At 34.3% G+C, this 22,303-nt stretch overlaps 2 protein-coding genes across 4 annotated transcripts in view; one reads left to right on the top strand and one right to left on the bottom strand.

Annotated features, from left to right (window-relative positions):
- Positions 1-2,514: 2,514 nt before the first annotated feature.
- Positions 2,515-3,652, top strand: LOC109860960 (NEDD8). Its single transcript, XM_020440388.1, has 4 exons — positions 2,515-2,689; positions 2,767-2,784; positions 2,961-3,073; positions 3,323-3,652. The coding sequence occupies exons 1-4, from the start codon at positions 2,672-2,674 to the stop codon at positions 3,429-3,431; spliced, it is 258 nt and encodes an 85-aa protein (XP_020295977.1). The 5' UTR covers positions 2,515-2,671; the 3' UTR covers positions 3,432-3,652.
- A 912-nt stretch (positions 3,653-4,564) lies between these two features.
- Positions 4,565-22,303, bottom strand: part of LOC109860963 (protein tramtrack, beta isoform-like) — a 34,846-nt gene continuing 17,107 nt past the window's right edge. The window contains exon 6 of one of the 3 annotated variants that reach the window (XM_020440395.1): positions 4,565-4,979. In XM_020440395.1, coding sequence (XP_020295984.1) covers positions 4,741-4,979 — 239 coding nt within the window. In that variant the 3' untranslated portion in view covers positions 4,565-4,740. Of the gene's footprint in view, positions 4,980-7,488; positions 10,710-19,392; positions 20,568-22,303 lie in introns of those variants that run through there. The other 2 variants (XM_020440394.1, XM_020440393.1) reach the window with 2 other exon arrangements.

Consider the following 22,303-nt stretch of genomic DNA (forward strand, 5'->3'; position numbering starts at 1 on the left):
AAAAAAAAAAAAAAAAACACGCAACACAAGTGAGAAACGGCAGAACATTACAAATTAAAGAGATTCGATATATAAAAACTTGGAATAATAAAAAAGTAAAATTACGTAACATAAAATTGCGAAAATCACAATTATAATAAAAAAGATTGGAAATATTACAAAAAATTCACAAACAATATGTATCAAAATATTAAACGGTAAAGTATATTTGATGCTACATAATTGTGTTAGTTTGTTTTCGTTTTTTGGGGTATAAGAAAAGCATTGATGATTGAAGCACTTTTGTATAAAAACAACAGTTCATTTTCCAATTATATCACAAATACGATCGATCGATCAACACCGATTGTTCACTTCCGCAATAAGTGAAAATACTAGTCCAAGGATTCGAACCGATTTCTCAAATCGCAGATAGGTACAAGGAGCACAATGTGAAGTGTATTTTGTAAACATTACTCAATTTTTAAACGACGACTCTCTTCTACAATCAGTTAGAATCCGTTCTAAACTTCTTTTCTTAATTTAGTACTTATTATTCTCTTACTAAATACGCGAAGTATGAAAGAAAAAATAAATATCTTGGCAAGATATGTAGAATACGTACGAATTATTTAAAACCGTGATAAGCGTTGATAGGATTTCCGTTTTCGTCAAAGCGGCAAGTGTTCAAATGTTTCTAGAAACTACGTGTAGCCGATAAAAAGCAAAAACTAATTAAAGAAACCTGGATAACTACTAGACGCAAACCACGCATGTCGCGGGATAGGCGGTGTATATATCGCAACATATATATGTATAATAAAAAAAATAATATACGGGAGAGTTACGCGATTATACGCGTATATTTCTTGCACAAAGTATAAAAATCAATAACACAGTCGCGTGTATATATGCTTGGCAGCTCGACGATGTTCGCGGATAACATCGAAAATCGTGCTTTCAAGCACAAGCAAAAAAATTATATATATATAACACATACCTTTGCCGCGGCGACAACTTCGTGATTCACCGGTTTTTCGCGCTTCGTACTTCGGTACGTATGTACTTCAAGACGAATATCTAGGACGAGTTTAATCCCTATATACGCAGATTTTTTTCAACGTACCTTGACACGCTTCGTGTGTAATACACGCGCGCTACAATTGTAACATGTTCTCCCCATTAACGAAAAATCCGAGCACACGACGTGTCAAAGCGTTACGCGACGCACAACTCTACACGAATTCTCGTTGTGATCCACTTTCGGGTTCAAACCACGTCCGAACGCACTTGTCGCTGTTGTCACATACGCGACAACAGCGAATGAGAAATCGATTGACCCGCCAACTATAAACGCCGTACGTTTGCACGAGGCGCAAGGCGCGCGATAGTAGCGCCCTCTATTGATGAAAAAAAAAAAACGGGTTTATTACAGAGAAAAATTTGAGAGCGAGAAGAATTTCAGCAAATTCGGTAGCTTGCACTAGTGCGACTTTCAATGGAGAAAGTCCAAAAAAAGTTTGTATTTTGTGTATTTCCGTCTTTAACTAGAGGTACAACTGTCGATGCTTTGTAGTGTTTTTTTTAGAACGCGGTCAATCAAGCGTTTTACATTTCAAACAGTAGATATGACATCACAAAACGTCATACATTTTCGCTTCCATCGCTGTCGCCAAAAAGATGGTGCAGCTGGTAATATATTTCAAATTTTTTAGCGCGGGAAAGTTATAACCAGAGAGAAGAATGAGAGCGGCCAGGCCCATAAGGGTTTTTACGATTGCTTTTCGTGAACATGGTTCTATTCCGTGCTATGAGATCATCGACGTGGTGGGTATACGCACACAGCGAGAACCGCCGTTCGTATGTAGACATATTATGTAATGTATGACGGCGGTTCTCGCTTGTGTACGTATCCCTACCACGTCAGTGTTTTCATAGTACGGAATAGAACCACGTCGAAAAGCGATCGTAAAAACTCTTATGGGCCTTAGGGGTCGATTGTGTATCCATGTAGTGAAAATTACAAAAGTGAACAAATTTACTAGTTGTTAACCAATAAGATCATAGATATTTTAGTAAATTCGCTCACTTTTGTAATTTTCACTACACTGCGTGATACAGAATCGACCCCATGGCCGCTCTCATTCTTCTCTCTGTTATAACTTGTGATTGTAACAAATTGCAAGATATAAACATGTTGTATGTACGCGACTTGTAATAAAGATCAACATGCCTCAAGTTACGTTGTATAATCCCGAAAGTCAAAATATATTATTCATGTCACTGAAACAGATGAAAAAAAAATAATGAGAAAAATTGGAAAGAAAACTCATATATATAAAATGATACATATACGAGGTTTATTTCAATTACACATGGTATAAAGGCATTTGTACTGACCATAGCTGTGTTCCGTTTCACGCGTATGCACGCACTTATCTATACTATACGTGACGTGTACTATAGATAAATGCGCGTATATGCGTGAAACGGAACGCAGCCCATACGTACCATAATATTAATCGCCAGATGGCGACACAGACTACAATTACAAATTAGGAATTAGGTTAGGTCGTCGTACAGCAGTCTGATACTTTGCCGTTTGAATTTTCGGGTATCTGACTTTCCTGCAATAACGACAAGTTTTAACCGGTGATAGTACTGCAATAATTTAATTCTTGACAGCTAAAAAATGTTGATAAAAGTGAAGGTAATTGTTTCCTAGATCTACTTTTTTCGAGTTCACACGCCGGTTTGACAATACTACTAATTTCAATTTTGTTTCAGACCCTTACAGGAAAAGAGGCAAGTAATCACAATAAAAATCATAAAATCACTAAATTGCTCAAAAGTAGATTATATTGTGAATAAAAAACAAAAGTTTCAAGTAGCTAAACTGAGTCAAATTACATTATTTTTTGCTTTAACATCTTGATCTACAATTGTAAGTTGTTGATTAATTATTTACACAAATTGTTTAGATTGAAATAGACATAGAGCCTACAGATAAAGTAGAGAGAATTAAAGAAAGGGTGGAAGAAAAGGAAGGAATCCCACCGCAACAGCAGAGATTAATATTTTCCGGTAAACAGATGTATGTACCAGTATTATCATATAATACAAAATGTATGATTGTATTCTATGAATTGATATCCTCATAGCTTTTACTGTACAGATACAATATCATCATAAACAAAAACAGTTTTTATAAACGGAATAAGTTTGAAAGTTTTGTACAAATTACAATTTCTATTGCAAAAAGTCTTTATATAGAAAATTGTAGATGTAATTGATCAATATAAATGATATATCAAGGAGTTGGGATAAAATATTTTTGTTTTAGGAACGATGAGAAAACGGCGCAAGATTATAAAGTCCAGGGTGGTTCTGTGCTGCATTTGGTACTTGCACTGAGAGGAGGCTGCAATTACAATATTTCACCTCATCTATAAATGAACGCGAAAATATTAAAGAACTGTGAGACCACACCAAGGAAAAAATCAACAAAATTATATTCGTTACTGGTGTATGCTCATTTACGCTTGTATTGAGAACAAGTTCTATGTTGTTCTATGTGTAAGAATAACGTAGGATCATACACACTACATATAATTTAAAATTTAAATAAATATTTACTAAAACACTTTAGTCTTAAATAAAAAGTATGTTTCTATTCAATAACAATTTTTTCATGTACTGAAATGTAATAATAATATATTCGTGATCTCATCGTTATCTTTTTTTCTATTGTTCTATTACATGGTACACTTTACAATGAATATGTTACAATGCGAAATTTCAAGCGATAAATTTTCAAACTAAAGAGAACATTGCGTTTCAATTGTGCAATCTATCTTATCAATACAGTTTGCTTTTTGTAGCAAATATGAATATATAAATATAAATTATATATATTCATATATATAATTATACATATATATATATATAATATATATACAGGGTGTCCCAGAATTGGTGTGACATCTCTCGTAGGCAGGTAGGAGTAAAACTGAGTCAACAAGCCCTAAACCATTTTTTTCTATTATTTATAGATAAAGGAGTAATTGTTGAGTAAATCAGGCCAATCAGCGCCGATCTTTAGCCAGGCGCATGTCACGCGCCTGGTGTGTGTAAGCGCTCCGCGCGGTTCACTGACATGCGCCTGACTAAAGGTCGGCGCTGATTGGCCTGATTTACTCAACAATTACTCCTTTATTATAAATAATAGAAAAAAATGGTTCAGGACTTGTTGACTCAGTTTTACTCCTTCTACCTGCCTACAAGAGATGTCACACCAATTCTGGGACACCCTGTACACACACACACACACACAGGGTGTCCCGTAATTGCTGTACAATCTCTTGATAGGCAGGTAGAGAAGATCATATTGAGTCAAAAAGTCTTTTATCACTTTGCAAGATTTGCAATAATTACCGAGATCTATTAATTAAGATGGTAAAAGACTTTTTGACTCTCAATATGATCCTCTCTACCAGCCCACGAGAGATTGTACGGCAATTACAAGACACTGTGTGTGTGTGTGTGTGTGTGTGTATATATATATATATATATATATATATATATATATATATATGTATAAATAGAATCTTTTGATATGTGAATAAATAAAACTAATTTAAATACACACGTTACAATTACAGATAGAGAAATAAAGCACTTGATTAATGTGAAATCCATCTTTAATTGATTAATACTAGAGAAAAATATTGCGAAATGCGAGATATATATTAGATTAATATTCTACATCTTGTCGATGATGTACTGATCAATTCTGTGATATCTGCTATTATGCGTTGCCAGACTCCACTTGGTCTTAAAGACGCGATTGCAGATATTGCAGTAGGCTGCAGTATTAGGTGAGTCTTCATGCTTGGATGTTATATGTCGCAGAAGAGCATGCTGTGTTGTAAACGTAATTCCGCACTTGGTGCACGATGGCGAGTGGATGGTCCTGGTTGGCGTCGTCATCTTCAACGAGTCTATAAATGCATTCCTCGGATTTTGTAAATAGATTCTATATACACCGAGACCAATATTGTACATATATATCGAAAATTATATATATAAATTATATATATATATATATATATATAAATTTTCAATATATTGGCGAATATATGTATATCAAACATGTGTAAAATCGACAAGTACTATGTATGCGTTAACGTGCAATAAAAGTTAAACAGCAAGTAAAATAGCAAAATCTTGTTCCTTCATTATTAAGTGAAAAACTTTTTAACTCAAATAATTTTGAAGAAATTACTATAAAAGTTAATGTGAGAAAATAAAAAGAGAAGAGATTTGTGCAAAATTTATCAATCTCTAACTTTATTTTTTTCCTTGTTTCTAAATTATCTTGCTTCGTTTATTCGACATTCATACTTGAAGCTTCGTCGTGCAATTTGCAATTTTCTTTTTATTTGTGAAGTCCGAGATTACAAGAAGTGAAGCAATTTCTATTTATCTATACTTGCCTTTAATAATATTCTGTAAAAATCCTGATGGATCATTATCTTGCGGCTTCTCAGCTTGACCTGAATTTAGAACTGTTTAAATTTCAATTTTTATTGAAGAAAACTGCTACAATGACATCGGCTATAATCGCTTTCATTGTATGTTTTTCAAGAACCAAGTTTATTATCAATCAGTAAAATTTAATTTAAAAAGAATGAAACAATATAGAAAAGAAATTATAAAGGAAGGTAAATGATTTGTGAAAATTGTTGTTAAACTGACATTTGATACACGAGCCCATCAGAAATCTGTTTTATTTACATTACTGCGACAACATTTGAAAGCGTAGTCTTACACAAATTTTTAATTATATATAAGTTACAAGCTCACAATTATGATACCGAACATACCTGAATAGAACGCAATGTTTCGTGCTCTACCGACACAGTGTGTGTGTCTCACGATATCTACAGTTAAAAGTTCTAAACTTCACTTGCGACTACACGTATCCGTTGTCTTCGTTCTACAGAGAAGTTAACCCTTCCAGGCCTAAAGAAAATAGGTAATCTTTGTTGTCACCCTCGGAAAAATAGTTGTCTTGTAGATAATTTTCCAAACGGAGATTCCTCGAAAAACGATTTGAAAAATTGCGCCTTGAAGGGTTAACCAGCTTTTGTTTATGTTTTAAACATTACATCTCTTTTTCTAAAGATGCTAAATTACCGGAATCTTTGCATTGAAACTTGAACTTTGAACATGTCTATATACTGTAGACACGGCCATAAAGTTTCTCGTAAGAACGAAAGTTTTCTCATCCATGTTTCACTGCGGCTCGCTAGAATGGTGACTCTACGTTTTATGCGTTTCAGCAGTTTTGTATTCCTATCGAATTTTAATCTTTTTTTCATCTTCGCATTTGTCTTATCGAGACGTTCTTTTGTTTTGTTGGCCAGTGAAGATTTTCTATCGAGACTTTTGTGTTTCTGTTTTTACGTAATTTTTAATATTCTTTTCGTGTGTACTCACTCTGCACACTTTTATTCTCACAATACACATGTCGCTACACGTCTGTAATAAGAGAGCTTCAACTTCGTTTAAACAATCGTTTAAAAATTCTTCTTGTACCAAAATTTCAAAACTTAAAACATACTTGTCTGATTTTCCAAAATTTTTTGCTAATGAAAAGCTAAGATTGATTTGCATAACATTTACAGCACTCGTAAAATCACTGTATCGTTCATATGCAAGTAACGTTTGTAATAAAAAACTAAAATAAAGTGACTTGAATTCGAAAATTTTAACAAAGTTTGAAAATCCCTGGTTTACAGTTTTCGCGACACGGTCAATTCTTTAATGCTGTCGTACAAGCGTATGCATTAAGTAATAACTCATTAAGTGCCAGCCATTATCGCGAAAATAGTAACTACGTGTCGTTTCTATTCTATCTCAATATAAGTTTTTGAAACATAATTAACTGCCATCTCGCACAGCGTAAGTCTAACAGCACTCCAACACGGCAGTTAATGAGTTAAAATGAGGCATCCGCTCTCTCTGAACGCGATGATGCGGCTTCTCGTGCTACGATCAACAACTATAATTACGATCACTTATCCTACGAGTAAATAGTCAGGTGCGCAAGTGCGATGTCACTCTCGAAAACAAAAACGAAATGCTCGCACGTGTGTGTGTGTGTGTGTTTGTGTGTGTGGCGCATCGTAACCAGTTATTGTACTACTTGTTGCAATACTCTTGAATGCGTTCGCTAAAATAAAGATATATCCCCGCTTTCGAAATCCGCGCCGCGCCGCGCGCTCCTGTATATGTAGATACTTATTCAATAACAACAACAACGGTAACGGCGACGTATCGTATTCATCAGATTCTTTGGATACATATGACGCAGTTTGCAGACGGAAACCAGCGCTTCTCCTCTCTCTTCCTCTCTCTCTCTCTCTCTTTCTTTCTCTCTTTCTCTCTCTCTCTGTCTTAGTTTATTATAGTTTATTTAGACTTAAAAAAAATGACAAAAAATAAAAAAAGAAATGAAGGACATATTACTTAATCTTAAAAAATAACTAACTTTCTGTTTGTAAATAAAATCGTACATAATGATGTGTCTGGATTTAAGGGGGAGTATTCAGAATGTATTTCAGAATTTAATTTCGAAAAGGTTACAGTAAAATATTATGTAGATAGAAGATAATGTATAACATCTCCGTTTGTGACGCTGAGAAACGCTGCTTTCGCGCTTTCATACAGACAATGTTTACACGAGGTCAGTAACAGAATTAACGGCTACTTTCCGGATGCTCCGCATCGCTAGATATACTCTTGTCTATGGTAAACATCTGAAGATGTCAATACGTAAAATATGTAAAACCAGGCATTTGTGTAAGGCACTGTCTATGAGCTGTCTCGACAGCTGAAGCTAAGACTCGATGTGCACATTTCAACTATTTGCGCTGAAAATCAAATTACCAGTTTACGACCAAATTTTCGTCGAAATCAATTTCACGAAATTGTGAAATCAAATCAAAAATAAAGAATCTCAAGTTACTTCAATAAAGAATGGGCATCGTACATTTTCATCAGTTCTAGCACAAATAACGACGTCATAACATAGAATACGTTTCAGTGATAAAAAGTTTCAATATCGAAGATATTGTTAATAATATCGAACGTTGAAATCTTTTTTCTCGAAGGCAAATAAATTGTGTACATCGAGCCTGAGAATCGTTCGCAAAGGAACTTCGGCACATGGCGTATGTAAACGTGTAAACAGAGTCCGTGTAATGTGTTGAGGGGGTCATGGTTGCGGATTCAGAGGAGTACGATATTGCGGAGCGATATCCGCTATGTCGCAGGACATAGCTCCGCACGAAAGTCCCCTCCCAAATATGTGCGTCGAGAAGTATAAAAAAATAACTTCACAATCCGTTATAGTCTGTGTGAACGAGCGATAGAGATCTCGATAGTTTGATGCTCCGTACAATAATGACTAGAATCCTTCAAGACCACTTGATTTAATTAATCAGAGAAGAGGCGACTCCACACATAGCAAAATTCCACACAAAAATACAAAACTTTACACTACTTGTTCTTGTGAAGACTATGCATACGCGAGATATACTACGCGCTCAAGTGTTTCTTGGCGTCGTAGATAAAATTGTCGTATAATTGAAAAATTTTCTTTTGCAAGAAAAATCTTACTAAAACCTCAGATTTGTTTTATTCTGTGGAGACAGGAGGCCACGCGACAGAGTCGCCTCCGTTCATCTGTGACGTATACAATACTCAGATCCTTAAACACGTATCCTTAAATCTCACCTCTTAAACACCTAAAACGCGAATTTGCGCAAATAGTAACACAATCGCCAACATGCGTTAACGCACACTTAGCGAAGATAAATACGCGCGCGTACACAGCAAAGCTAGACACATCAATTTTTCTCACAAAAACGCATCTAAATGGGCCAACAATCGCGTGGTCGTAATAATGAAACCGATCAAAAGAAAACGCAATGCGTTTCTCTGCTTCGATCGGATTTTTGCAAAATCAAATTGAAGCGCGACTATTCACTACTTTTTAGCGAGAAAAAATATCATACAGAGTGCATCAAATACACAGCAATAAAACTATGTTTTGCGAAAATAAAGCGGAAGCTTCATATAAATATAATTGAACATTGCCATTTACATCAGATGCATTCTGTAAGATTACGGTGGATGAAAAAAATCGGGACTTCTAAATCAAACTACATACATTTTAGTCTTTTTTAAGCATAGTTTCTTTCTCATTTTTAGTTTTTTTAAATACGAGATTTTTTTGTTTTTAATTTCAATTTGCTCCCCGATTTTATTCATCTTCTTTTACACTCGTTAGAGTTAATTTGCAACGAATTTGCAACAAATCGCCAATTTTGCGAGTTTGCGTCTAAATGCGTCATCAGCAAAGATGCGTAACAAAAATTTTCAGTTATAGAGAGATTTAGATAATAATTCGACAAAGAAATCCCACATCGTGTTTTAACGCGTGTCTCAGACTTATAAATCTTAGATTGAATTAAAACATAGACTACGTAGCATTTCACACAGTGAACTAAATTTGTTCGCGTGAACAACAATTAAAATTTAAACAACAAAAAAGAAGGACGTTGCGGAAAAGTGCAAGGTTAATGTCCTGCATCGTATTTTTATCCCGTCGAGTCCAACTGTGTGAATTTTATTTTCTTACTTATCCAGAAGAATGTTTGGTAATTGCAAAGATTTTGTTTAAATAAAACAGCAAAACGTATCACTTAATAATATAAATTTTCGAGGAAACTTCTCGAGAGAGGGATTCAACGCTTGCACACATTACCAGGCGTCAGCAAGCTAAGAGGCGCGTATGTTCTACTTTCTGCGAGAGTCTCTCGCGTTCACGAAGGGTCACATCCCTTTATCAAAAAAATGCCGAGAATATGTGGGATCGGACGCGCGATCGTCATCTTAACACTACCATCAAGCCTAGAGTACAATACTTTCCTGAGTAGGTACTACTAATTCAATGTATCGATCTAAAATTTAAAAATAGATACAGTACATCTTTTTTTCCTCCTACATTCAGTGCAGAAAATAAACTTTTCAAATCAAAATGTCTCGATATTTCTTCTCTATTTATAAAGAAGAAAGTTTTAAAATCACGTAGCTTGAAATTATTACTCGAGATTACACGGCATGGAAGAGATTCAAATGTAGTATTAAGGTGACGAGATATCGCCGCGATCGGTACATGGTGCGCGAGCACTCATATATATGTATGTAGGTATATATATATATATATATATATCTCTCGCATCAAGCAAACGCACGAAAATACCACTGAGAGCAAGAAGCGACATCGCTCGGGCGTTCAATAACAAGCGGCGATCATCGATTGACATCTATAATCTCGAGAGATAAAAGAGAGTATGCGATGCGGCGATGTGTCTATGAGTCCAATTCGCTTTTCGGGCTGCGCTGCCTGTGGATTTTTTGCCAGGGGTTGTGTATTTGGTGTTTCAGACGCATGTGACGCCGCAGGTCGGTTCTACGACTGAGAGTGGTGTGGCAGACGATGCATGTAGTCTGGTTGCGATGCACTTCGAGGTGCTGGGTCAGCGAGGCGAGGTGCCTGTAAACGTTTCCGCAGAGTCGACACGGAAAACGCCCCGGGCCCTGCATCACCGCCTGACCGGTTGTATCGCCAACGTGCTTCCGATTGCGTCCCACCCCCCCTGCAACACATTAACACAGCCACGTGACCCGCCGTTCCTCATCATCAATTATCAACGGAATCACAGTCAGGGAGAGAGACAAAGACGAAGGAAGAGGGACGATCGGGAGAAGGAGATAATGACACGTTAACATTGGCCATCCATTGCGAGGGGATCGTCAGTCGATTACTAGTAAGACTCTGATAACACATATATAAGGACCGTAAATCCGCGAACTTTAACCCTTTATCTCTTGTCTCTCTGTGTACGAATAATATCAAATTATTTTTGGAACTTAATCACGTCACTTAAGGTCACAAGTTTATCGTGTCGAAATTTTCTGCTAAACAGAATTTCCGATCGTGTGTTAATAAATCTGTATTTTATTATACCCTCGTCATTTAAAAAGTCACATAAGTTTTGTTTATCTTGTTAGGCTTGTGGGAAATCGGGGTGAGATTACTCTTGCAGGTAAAGGGTTAAAATCTCGCGCAATTTGCTGCTCCAAAATGTCGAGGAACGCGTATTATTATTATTGGAAATCCTTGGAATTTGTGTGGGAGGTCAACGTGCACTGTATTGGCCGATGTGTTAGCAGGCGTCAGGTAGGACGCCCCCGAAGAGCGCGCGATCGACTGATGATCCTCCTCGAAGTGTATATGTATAAATTATTTTTTTCGATCAGTTCTCTCTCTCTCTCTTTCTCTCAATGGTAATTGTCAAATTCAGTCATCACTATACACAGTACGACAGTCAAACTGTTCGACTCATGCACGAGATCGCTTTTTTATCATCACTCAGCTTTTATTCTTAAAAGCAGTTTTGGGCAGCAATTGTTACAATTTTAAATCAAAATTATGTGTGTGTATGTGTGTGTGACTGAGAGAAAGAGAGTAATCATGTTTTATAATTAATAATTCTAATCTCATCTCCTGATTAATTTAATAATTAATTCAGTAAATTACGTTACACTCAGATTTGTTTTCTGCCCAATCTTGCTTGTAAAAACATATACATTCACAAGTGCACCAATATCGCCTACAACATATTACAAGTAACATCAGTATGATACATCGCAGATATACTGTAACAAACATAATTATAGTTATACCGTGAATAATAAAGTCGACGTGATCATTATTATGCCGATGCGTCGACTGAACAAAGTTAGCACAATGTGTAATAAAGAACCGCGGTTATACGCAGACCGAAATAACGAAACATATATCCACACGGAAAGAAGTTCTTTGCAGAGTTGTAGAATATTCCGTTCCGTAAAAATACACATAGCCCTTTAGGAATCTGGTCGCGAGAAATTAAAACGGAATTTTTTCAATCTCTTACCACATCTCCTTTCTGTTACTGTGTTCCTTTCTGTTGTTTCGGCCTGCATTGTGATTACCATTCTTAAGTAGATGTACTTGCATTGATTCACAGTTGCAACAGTTGACTGAATTACGTGACGGAGAATTAGAACGTGTTGAGGTGCAATGCTGCGACTCTTTAGCTGACTTTTAGCGTCACTCACTCTTTGACACGTGTATAATTGCGTGAACAAAAGCGTGAAGCGGTTTTATTCGATTATCCGAATATTTTACGCGCAAGTCGGTGTAAGTTTTGTGTGTATGTTTATATGTGCAAGAAAATAAATATAAGTACAAATTATACATATAATGAAATGGTTCAAGCGATAAACCGAATAACGTGCAAGCCGGATTTTCACGAGAAGGAAAGAAGAGTCTCATTTTATTATGTGAAGTGATATTTTTTTCAACTTTATTCACACATATGTCCACTTACATTATTAGCCTGAATAAGCCAAAACATAGGATTACGTAATGATATATATATATATATGTATATATACATATATATATATATACATACATATATATATATATATATATACACACACACATATATATATATATAATATTTATATATATATTATAAATTCTTTTATATATATTTTTATGTATACATATATAGGTTTTATCTTTTTCCTCTTTTATAAATAATCAACTAAGGGAATATCAATTTGTGTCTAGAACAATATTATATATATTGGCGGTCTCTTGTACTTATCTCGCATTTCCGTCGCTCTTCCGAGGAATGTGCATATTTGCTTTCCGTAAAAAAGTAATATTTCGTTTTTTTTTGTGTACACGACTGAATACAGTCATTCGATTAATTATATACGACGCACGTACGTGTCATATATGAGTATAAATAAGTATATAAATAAAACGCGTTTAAATATATATGTAGACATATATATATATATGTATACTATGTGTACATATATAAAATTTTATAGTTCTAAAAATAATTTGAAACAAAGCGACACTATACAATATCATAAATGTAAAAGAAAATTTTACATAAAAACATAAGTTAACAATGTTTAAACCATAATCCATGCATTGTGCAGCATTTCAACATAATCAAACGTATAGTTCAAATTATGCAATTTTAACACAAGCCAGTTTGGAAATTTATATTAACTAAAAACATTTAGAAAATTCAATTTATTTTAATGAAGTAAATATTATTATTTCGACTTGTCATATTTAGTAAAACCTATAACTTAATATAAAACAATATTTTATGATTACTAAAGTTTTTTGTTTAAAAAAACCTACATTTTGCATAATTTAACAAAACGTTTTCTATATCAGCCTCTGTCTCATTGCATCATGGCACAGAACCAGAATTCAACTCCAAGTAAGATCCACCCTACGCAACTGAACTAGACATAATTGCACTAAGTTGAGTCCACATTATCTTGTCGTTAACTAGCATCGATTTGTACATTTGCACTTTATCTCACGATTTTGGTATGCGTTCCTGGCGAACATTGTTCTCGAAAAAGAGATCATTGTATTGATAATTGTATGATAAAACAAAAAATAGCCTCTTTATGTTGTAAAATTATTCGTAAATTACCGATAGTCACTTTATAACGATCGAACGCTTCTCTCCCTAAAGTGTAAAACTATGTTGACATGTTAATACTGTCCACAAAGTTCATGAATACACAAAAGGATTATTGTTTAACAATATACGTAATATAAATATACGTAATTTTCATATCTTCAAAACTCTGTAAAATATGTACAAATAAATTGTAAGTACACAACTGTGTTTTATGGATTTTATATATATTCCTTTTACTTTATTCGCTATTCTATGAACAGTGTAGTACAATACATTCAAATAAATAGCATAATTATCACCACACACATGTGTTATTAATTTAAAATATTTGGAGATATATAGACGTGACTATCGACAAGACTCGGTAAATAAGACGAAACAAATTTATTAGTTTGTTTAAAGCTATCGTGAAATTAGAGTTGATAAAAAAATTAGAACAAACAATAACGACAACAAAATAAAGAAACCAAATATATAGTACAGTGCTATATAATTATTCTTAAGATTATAAAATTAAACAACTTAATAAACTACGAATATATTAAATATTTGGCAAGTCTCTAGAACGTTAAGAACATAAAGCATGTGAGTATGCATAATATCATGAACATAAATTGTATAATCGATCTCCTTATTCTGTAATTAAAATTTTGTTATTGTTGCGCAGCTATTTTGTCTGCGCAAGGATTCGTAAAACACGCACACACCTTATGTCTGTAACGCATGCGTTACCTACGGAAAAGATCAGCAGAACTGAAAATAAATTTTCGTTGAACTGAAGCGTTGTTAAAATTAATGTCAAAACATTTGTAAAAACAAGCTCAACATGTTTAAAACTAAACAATAATGGCACTGGATAACTAATCGAATATCGTTTTGGCACGCTGCTTTTCATTGATCGTGATAAAAGTGATGCACTTGGTAAGTATGCATTGTCGTCGCCACGAAAATAAAACAAGTGCATATACATAAATAAAATATAACTAAAAAATATTATTAGTGATGTAAAATGATGTAGAATAAATTGAAGTATGTATATATGTTGTGATGTTTGAAGTACTAAAATTAAAAACAGCAAACGTGTACATAAGTAAATTTCCTTACAATGTAAAATTCAAATGAGTCAATTTGTACTTGTAATTTTTTCTTACGATTCCCGAAAATTAAATAAAAAATGACAGAGTTCAATTTTTTGACAATTTTTACCACGATCGCGTAGATATTCGCGCGGGTCCGATCTATCATCGGATCGACAATGTAATGAAAGCAAAGCAATTGATTGATCGACTGAACAGAAAAAATGCACATTCCTCTTTTTTAATTAAGTACTGAACTCTTTGAATTTGACTAGATGAGATAAAAATCGCGTCTCTGTTTTCTCTCTTCGTGTCTTTGGTTATAGAAATGTATGTAAACATGTGTATATATTTATTTTCTTATGTGCATTATAACACACATGTATATATATATATTATTATTATTATAAATACACATATATACACAAATATGTATGTGTACGAATGACTAGGATGTAAAATTTAAGACAGACATAATATAGATTTCCTCGTCAACGATAAGAGCAGGATAGGCCCATCGACGCTCGACGGTGTGTCGTTAAAATTTAAAGACGATAAGTAATTAATTATACACGCTACGATTCTCACAAGTGTATCATTGTATGATATAAAATACGATCAACCGCACCGCAGAATGATTAAACACAAGAAACACGAACAATACGACAGGCGTAGTAGCCTTTTATCGGATCTAAAGCCCGCGACATACGACATGCTTCTCCTCTCGTGATGGATCGCGCGCGAGCATCACGACGACCTGGCACAATTCTTCGATCTCTCCAAATTACGATTAGTCACACAATTCTGGTGCTCGCATACATCCAGCGCGAAAAAGAGCACCGTGTGCCATGAGCTCGATTCGTTAAAATTAACGCGATATAAATATTTGACGCGTGATATATAGAGATATATTTTCCCTTATCATGTAATTGGTTAAATTGTCGATAAAATTGATGATTAAATTGTTAATAGATAATAATAGAACGTATTGCTCCAAAGAGGGAAATGAAAATCTTAGAGTTTTATTAATGGCAATTGCGTTAAAACTCGACATCTCTGCCATAATACTGATCTAATTCCTATAAATTGCCGTGAAAAAAACCGTGAAAAATCAACTAAAAACAAAAGTATAACGAATAAGTGAACAGAAATTCATTACTTTTTTCCTACCTTTTAATTATTCAGTAATGATTCCGCTCTTCTGGGTGATTATAACGATTTTTATAGATTTACTACGGCAGTCTTTTTCTACTGTTTTTCATCTAATCGCGAATGCTTCACTGCAGCCGTCTGAGCAGTCACAACAGTAACTACTGAGGCGCAACATTAAGTAAATTTAATGAAAAAAGCACGCAAAAAATGAAAAATTATTTCGTATTTATATTCAAATTAATGTGAAGTTTGCGAATTAGTAGATGCAAATTGTTCTTGATTTCAAGTTACTTTTTCGTTCATTTTCAAATCTCGCGTCTGCAAGAACAAGTTTACTGATTTTTCCTTTTGAGAGCAGAACACTGACGATTGCGATGGATCGAACGAAAGACTAGAGGCGTTTTAACGCTAAATGTGGCACTTTCTAAAAATCCTACGATTATACCCGACGATAAGAGAATCAGAATAACGACGACGGGAATGCGAGGATCGGTCTATCCTCCTTTTGCGTCGACAGGATTTTCGTTTCTTTGGTAAGACCTCTTCGCACTAAGGAATAGGACTAGAGGTGATTCTCTCCACACTACTCTCTCTAATGCGTATCGTCGTGTAGGTCGAGTCGATTCTCGTCGAACTGACGGTGTTCTGCTGAGCGATTGCGGTCGACGACACGGAGATCGGCGTTGGCGTCTCGACGCCGCCTCCGCCTCCGCCGCCGCCGCCGCTGCCGCTGCCGCTGCCGCCGCCGGTCGCGATGACAGATGCGCTCGTCGTCCCGACGCCAAGCCAGCCATGGCGGTTCTTCAAGTGGCGCTTCATGTGCGTGGTGCGGCTGAGCACCTTCTGGCACACTGGGCACTGGGTCGTGCCCTTGTGCATATTCATGTGTTTATACATCGAGTCCCGATTCCAAAATGTTTTACCGCAGAGTTTGCACGGGTGCGACGGCTGTTCGCTGAAGATGATTTGGTGTGTATCTAAATCAGACACAAACATTCATGCTACACGTCGTGGCCGCGCGCGTGGACCGTGACCCGTCGGAGTTTTTTTTTTGCGACGCGCTTTCGATCGTTAGCCGATTCGGATATTCTTTCAAAAACGCGCGAGAACAACCTGACGATCGACGACGCGGCAGTTTTTCAAAGTCACTTCTTTGAACTGCGGGGAAAAAATCTTTTTTTGTCACAATAACAAAATTTTTTCTTTCAAAACCATTAAAAATTCAACGATCGTGTATATTGCCTCGTCATAGATCATGCGGCTGCGAGTAACAAAAGAGATGTCTCCAATGTAAAAGAAAAAAAAGAAGAGAATAGATACAGAGAAGGGACATCGAGAAAACTCGCATACCAGTGTCAATCTACACTCGGAAAAATCTCATGTTTCGCTCTTTTATTTTTCTATCTACTTGTAACACTCGCTCACTCGGATTTGAGGATAATAGCAGTAGCAACAATAAGAAAAGAAATTAAGGAACACGGTGAGATTTACAGACAGGAAGAAAGAGAGAGAAAGAGAAAGAAAAAGAAAGAGAGAGAGAGAAATAGAGAAAAAGAAAGAGAGAAAGAGAGAGAGAGCAATTACGAATATGGCAACACACGCATAATCTTAAATACTTTCGCGGAGCAGCCATGCTATTGTGAACAACGATGAATACGATGTACGAACACAGCGAGAGAAAAAAGTGAAAACAGAACGAATACATATACAAAATGTTTCAATAATCATGCATGACGGCAATTCAGAAAACCTAAATCGTAATTGTAGAAACCGAATTATTCGGTGCTGAGGTAACATAGCTCGGAGATACTGCCAATCGCATGTGCAGTGAACCGACAATCATATATTCCTTTGTGTCTCATTAGTAAATATCACTACATTGGTGTACAATAAATGACACTTTATATATATCGCTAGAAATTTCGTTATAACGAATCCCCTTGATACATTAAATTGTGATTAATACATACGATATGTTATCCCTTTTTCTCTTTCTAAAAGTAAATTTTTAAGTAAAAAATGATTTTATTACAATTTTTGTTTTCTCACATTCACTAGAAATGTTTTTTTCAATCTTAACTCAAATTTTATCGCAATAAGAACTTCTCCGTATAGGATATTCGTTATGTCGAAATTTTGTTGTACGTTTTCACTGCTTGATCATTTGCAAAACATCACGAGAGGAAGATCAATCGTTTCATGCAGTGAGAAAATGACGTTATATTTTGTGCGGCGGAAAAACTACACGTATAGAGTTCAGTTTTCTACACATTCACGACTTTATTTCCAGAACACAAAAAAAAAATAACCTGGTGCTTTGTCTGCTTTACATATTTTATTGTTACGTTGTAATTTACACATAACACGATATTAATAATGGCGAAAAATTTCGTATTGCAAATTAGTAAAATTCTCTGTTTTAGAAACACTGTTTGTATATATATATATATATAGTATATATACACTATATATATACACTATATACATATATACAGTATATATATATAGATCTGTCTATTATTATTATAAGATCTTTTAGATTATAGCGCTATATAATATATACAGATTATATTAAAAAAATTTAATTTACAAGCAGTATTTATCTCTCGTCAATTTCTAGTTCAACAAAATATCGCATAAAAAGATAATCTTATATAACGTATACATCATTTTTCTAATAAAATATATAAAAACTGTATAAAATTATTAAATAACGATGGTAATAATAAATAGTAAAGATTCACTCTCTCGTAAAAGAAAAACGAGATCTTACTAAATAAGTAAATATATTATAAATGAAGAAATGTGTGTATATCACTTGTGTATATATACTACAATATATTCGAAAGACAATATTGTTATACAATATGTCAAATTGTCGAAAGATACATACATGTCACAAATTAAATTTTATACACCGAGTCTATAGTTCTACGTCAATGTTTTTACAAAGTCGTACAATGTCACATCGATTTAACAAACGCGTCATATCAAACGCACAACGATAAAATCGATCGTTATGACGACCGAAAATTGCCCGAGCTTGTGCGATAAGATGGCAATATGTGACATTCACACAATTAACAACTTTATAGTTACATATGTGATTGTAAGTAATATGATAATTGTATCTTTTATACGTAGACAATTATGTTTCAGAGACTTCGATTTAGAAGTCGTTTGAGAAGAGAGCTGCCGTTCTAATTAAATTGTACACAAGTGGCAGACTAACAAAGCCTTTGATAGTTGTCCACTAACAATATAATTTTCTGATTTTTCACCAAGTAGTGGTGTAGCAACACGATAATCCTCTTTTGTGCAGTTAATCGAGAAAAAACGATATGTAAAACTTAGTATATACGATCAGTCTAGTTGGGTAAAATTTATAAATTTCTATAATATTTAAGTACCCACACATTGCAAGTTGTATTTGTCGAGAACGGAAAGGAAGAGAAGACACAGTCTTTTTATCCGATGTTATATACTCATTATATGTAGTACATATATGCATATGTATATGTGTATATATATATATATGTGTGTGTATGTGTGTGTGTTTCGAGGGAATATGTATGTAAAACATACATCCCCTCGAAATTGTTTTATTATGAAAAAGTAAACTTCTGCAAAAAGGAACTTGTTTAAGAGACTTTGTCTTTTGATCTATTTAAACATTTCACTGCTTATTTGTTGCTGTTAAAACAGTTGACAAAGGTGTTGATTTTTCTAACAAGAAATAAATTTGTACCCATGTATAAAAATCCCAAGTGTGCAAAAAAGTGAAGTAAATTTTTGCACAATTATATAACAGAATACATTAGAACAATTAGAGACATCGAGGTAGTATCAAGAAGTTAAAATTATCTATGGAATGAAGAGTATTCTGCATTTGTGGAGTTATTTAGAAACAATGAATAAACAAATAATCAAGTTTGAATAACATGTTTAAACTTTTTAACTCGTGTAGAATTAATAAAAAAAAGATAGATCAAATAAATTATATATTTACTATCTTAGGAAAGAATCAAAATATTCAAGAACTTATATCCCTGTTATCCGGATGATTCGTATAATGAAAATCTATACAATCTCGATCATCTCTGCGAAAGACTAGATCAAGTTTTATTCCTAAAACAAAATCAACATACGTCTATCAACATTATAATGTGCATACACTCGGCATGCGTGATGCATACATATGTATGTATATGTGTGTCAAAATACAAGGAAAACGATATTGCTCTATTAACTGACATCGGATAATTGTACAATAAATTCGCATCTCATGCAAGACATATGTTAAACTTTTCGCTCTAGTTTTTCGCGGATGATGATAAAATATCTATCCCATCATGCAGGCCTGCCTTGCACAAGCTGTCTCTTCGAACTTTTGTCCCCACAAAACGTCTGTTTCGTTCAAGCGGTTACTTGACTCCGTGCACGTTCACCATGTGACAGCGCATGGTATATTTTCGCGTGAAGACAGTCTGACAGATGGGACAGATTGTGTCGCCTCTATGTATACTGCGATGGTGGGCTAAAGAATCGCCCCGATTGTAGGTTCGGCCACAGACGTCACACACCCAGCGACCGCTTTCCACAACGTAGTGCAGCTTAGACCTGCGTTTGATCCCGTCAAGAACGAGGCTCGTATGCTGCGGTGGCAGTTGCTGTTGCTGTGGCGGTTGGTGCTTCCCATAATTGTGCTCTGATTCTGCGCACACAATCCAAAGTGTTTCCCATACACGTTTCTCATACTTTTGTGTAATAGTTGCATTGTGTGCGAAGAAAAATTTTTTTTCATCTTTTCTCTTGTCTCTCTTTTTTTTCATGCCTGGTCAGTTCGCGATTTTTCGATTGTTTCAAGTGATATGTGTTCCTTTATAGAACTATTAATAAGCACACACTAATATTAGTAAATTCCTCTTTCTCTATATGATTGAGACACATTATACTAAACATACAGTAAACGACATAAAGAAGCAATTTATAGAAAAGAGAGAGAGAGAAGATAAAGAGATAAAACAGAGATCGTAGAAAGAAAGTTGTAGGTTGAAAATTGATCAGAAAGGCTTCTAAATAAACGAAAGAGGATTGTATAATTATATACAAGTGTGTGCTTATGTATATAAGAAAGAATACGATCACTTCTTGAATAAATGTTAAATTTGAATAATTGTACAGTAAACTTGTTTTAGTGTAAATAAATGAAGCTTTGGTCTCAGGCCGTCAGGGACTTTTAAAATAATGAGACGAAACGACCTATCACAAATACATTTATAAAAATACTATAATAATATCATAACTACAGCTATTTTTGAGCAAATTAATTCTCAGAACATTTTAAATTATAGAATGCGTTTGATCGGTATATTAATATATCTAAAAAACACACAAAAGTATTTTAAGAAAGATATACTTGTTATATATAAGTGGATCAATAGTGGATAGAGAAGAAAATTTGATCAGATTTTTGTTGTTTCTTTTCAATTCTCTAAACAATACAAAGTTATAAAGTGTTGTAAGTGATAGTTTATAGTGTTATATTTTGTGTAATGACAGGTCGATCCTTCTCATACATCGTACTCGCCAACGCATTTCGTGTCGAGTATGTGTACCGTACATCGATACAACAGCCAGGATTCTGTGTTAAAAACTCGTAACCAATGTAAGTAGACAAAGTCCCCATAAGCATATTCAATAAAGCTACCAGAACCGAGAAAGAGAATTTTGGAGTAGTAAAGAGTCAAAAAGCTTGTGGTTACCGAAACTCATGCGTTCTCCTACACATAACGGAAAACCAAACTCTTCTATATAAATATGGCACATCTTGGAAGTTCAACGTCTATGAAATTTTGATATTGTTTCATCGTTGTTCTACACAAAATCTGAATTTTTATTAATTTTACCTTGCCGCTGTATGCTATTTCGATCATTGTTGATGTGCTAGGTTACATAAATTTAATGATAAAAATATAATATAATTTTTTCACAATGCTTTTATTAAAAAATTGCAAATTAATTATCATTATTAAATTAATAAACACAATAAATGTGTGTGTGCATGTACTTATATAAACTATATGTTAGATTCGCTTAGTGTGTAACAAAAAATTTTTTCCAAACTTACGCAATACTGTACATTGGTTTGAGTATTTCTAATGTAAGTTTTTTCATGAATATATCTAAATATATGCACATAGAAATCGTAATTTAAAAAAATAAAACGTTTTGTTTGTTTGATTTACTGACTATTTTTATTTTTTTCCTCCGCTTATGTACCGAAGTCAAAGAAAAACTTGCAGTGAAAAACTTAACATATTAGTACTCTGGCTTACGCTATTTTTTCAACATAAATTTGTGGATTTTACGTATTTAAAACTAAATATGATATAAATCATTTTAATATAATAATAGAGAATCTTTAATATAATAATATGATTTTCATAT

The sequence above is a fragment of the Pseudomyrmex gracilis genome, unplaced genomic scaffold (genome assembly GCF_002006095.1).
Source record: "Pseudomyrmex gracilis isolate BER0280 unplaced genomic scaffold, ASM200609v1 scaffold_519, whole genome shotgun sequence".
NCBI lineage: Eukaryota > Metazoa > Arthropoda > Insecta > Hymenoptera > Formicidae > Pseudomyrmex > Pseudomyrmex gracilis.

Coding starts and splice junctions, on each gene's coding strand:
- LOC109860960 (XM_020440388.1), top strand. Junction 3,074..3,322: donor ATATTTTCCGGTAAACAGAT/GTATGTACCAGT, acceptor TTTTTGTTTTAG/GAACGATGAGAAAACGGCGC.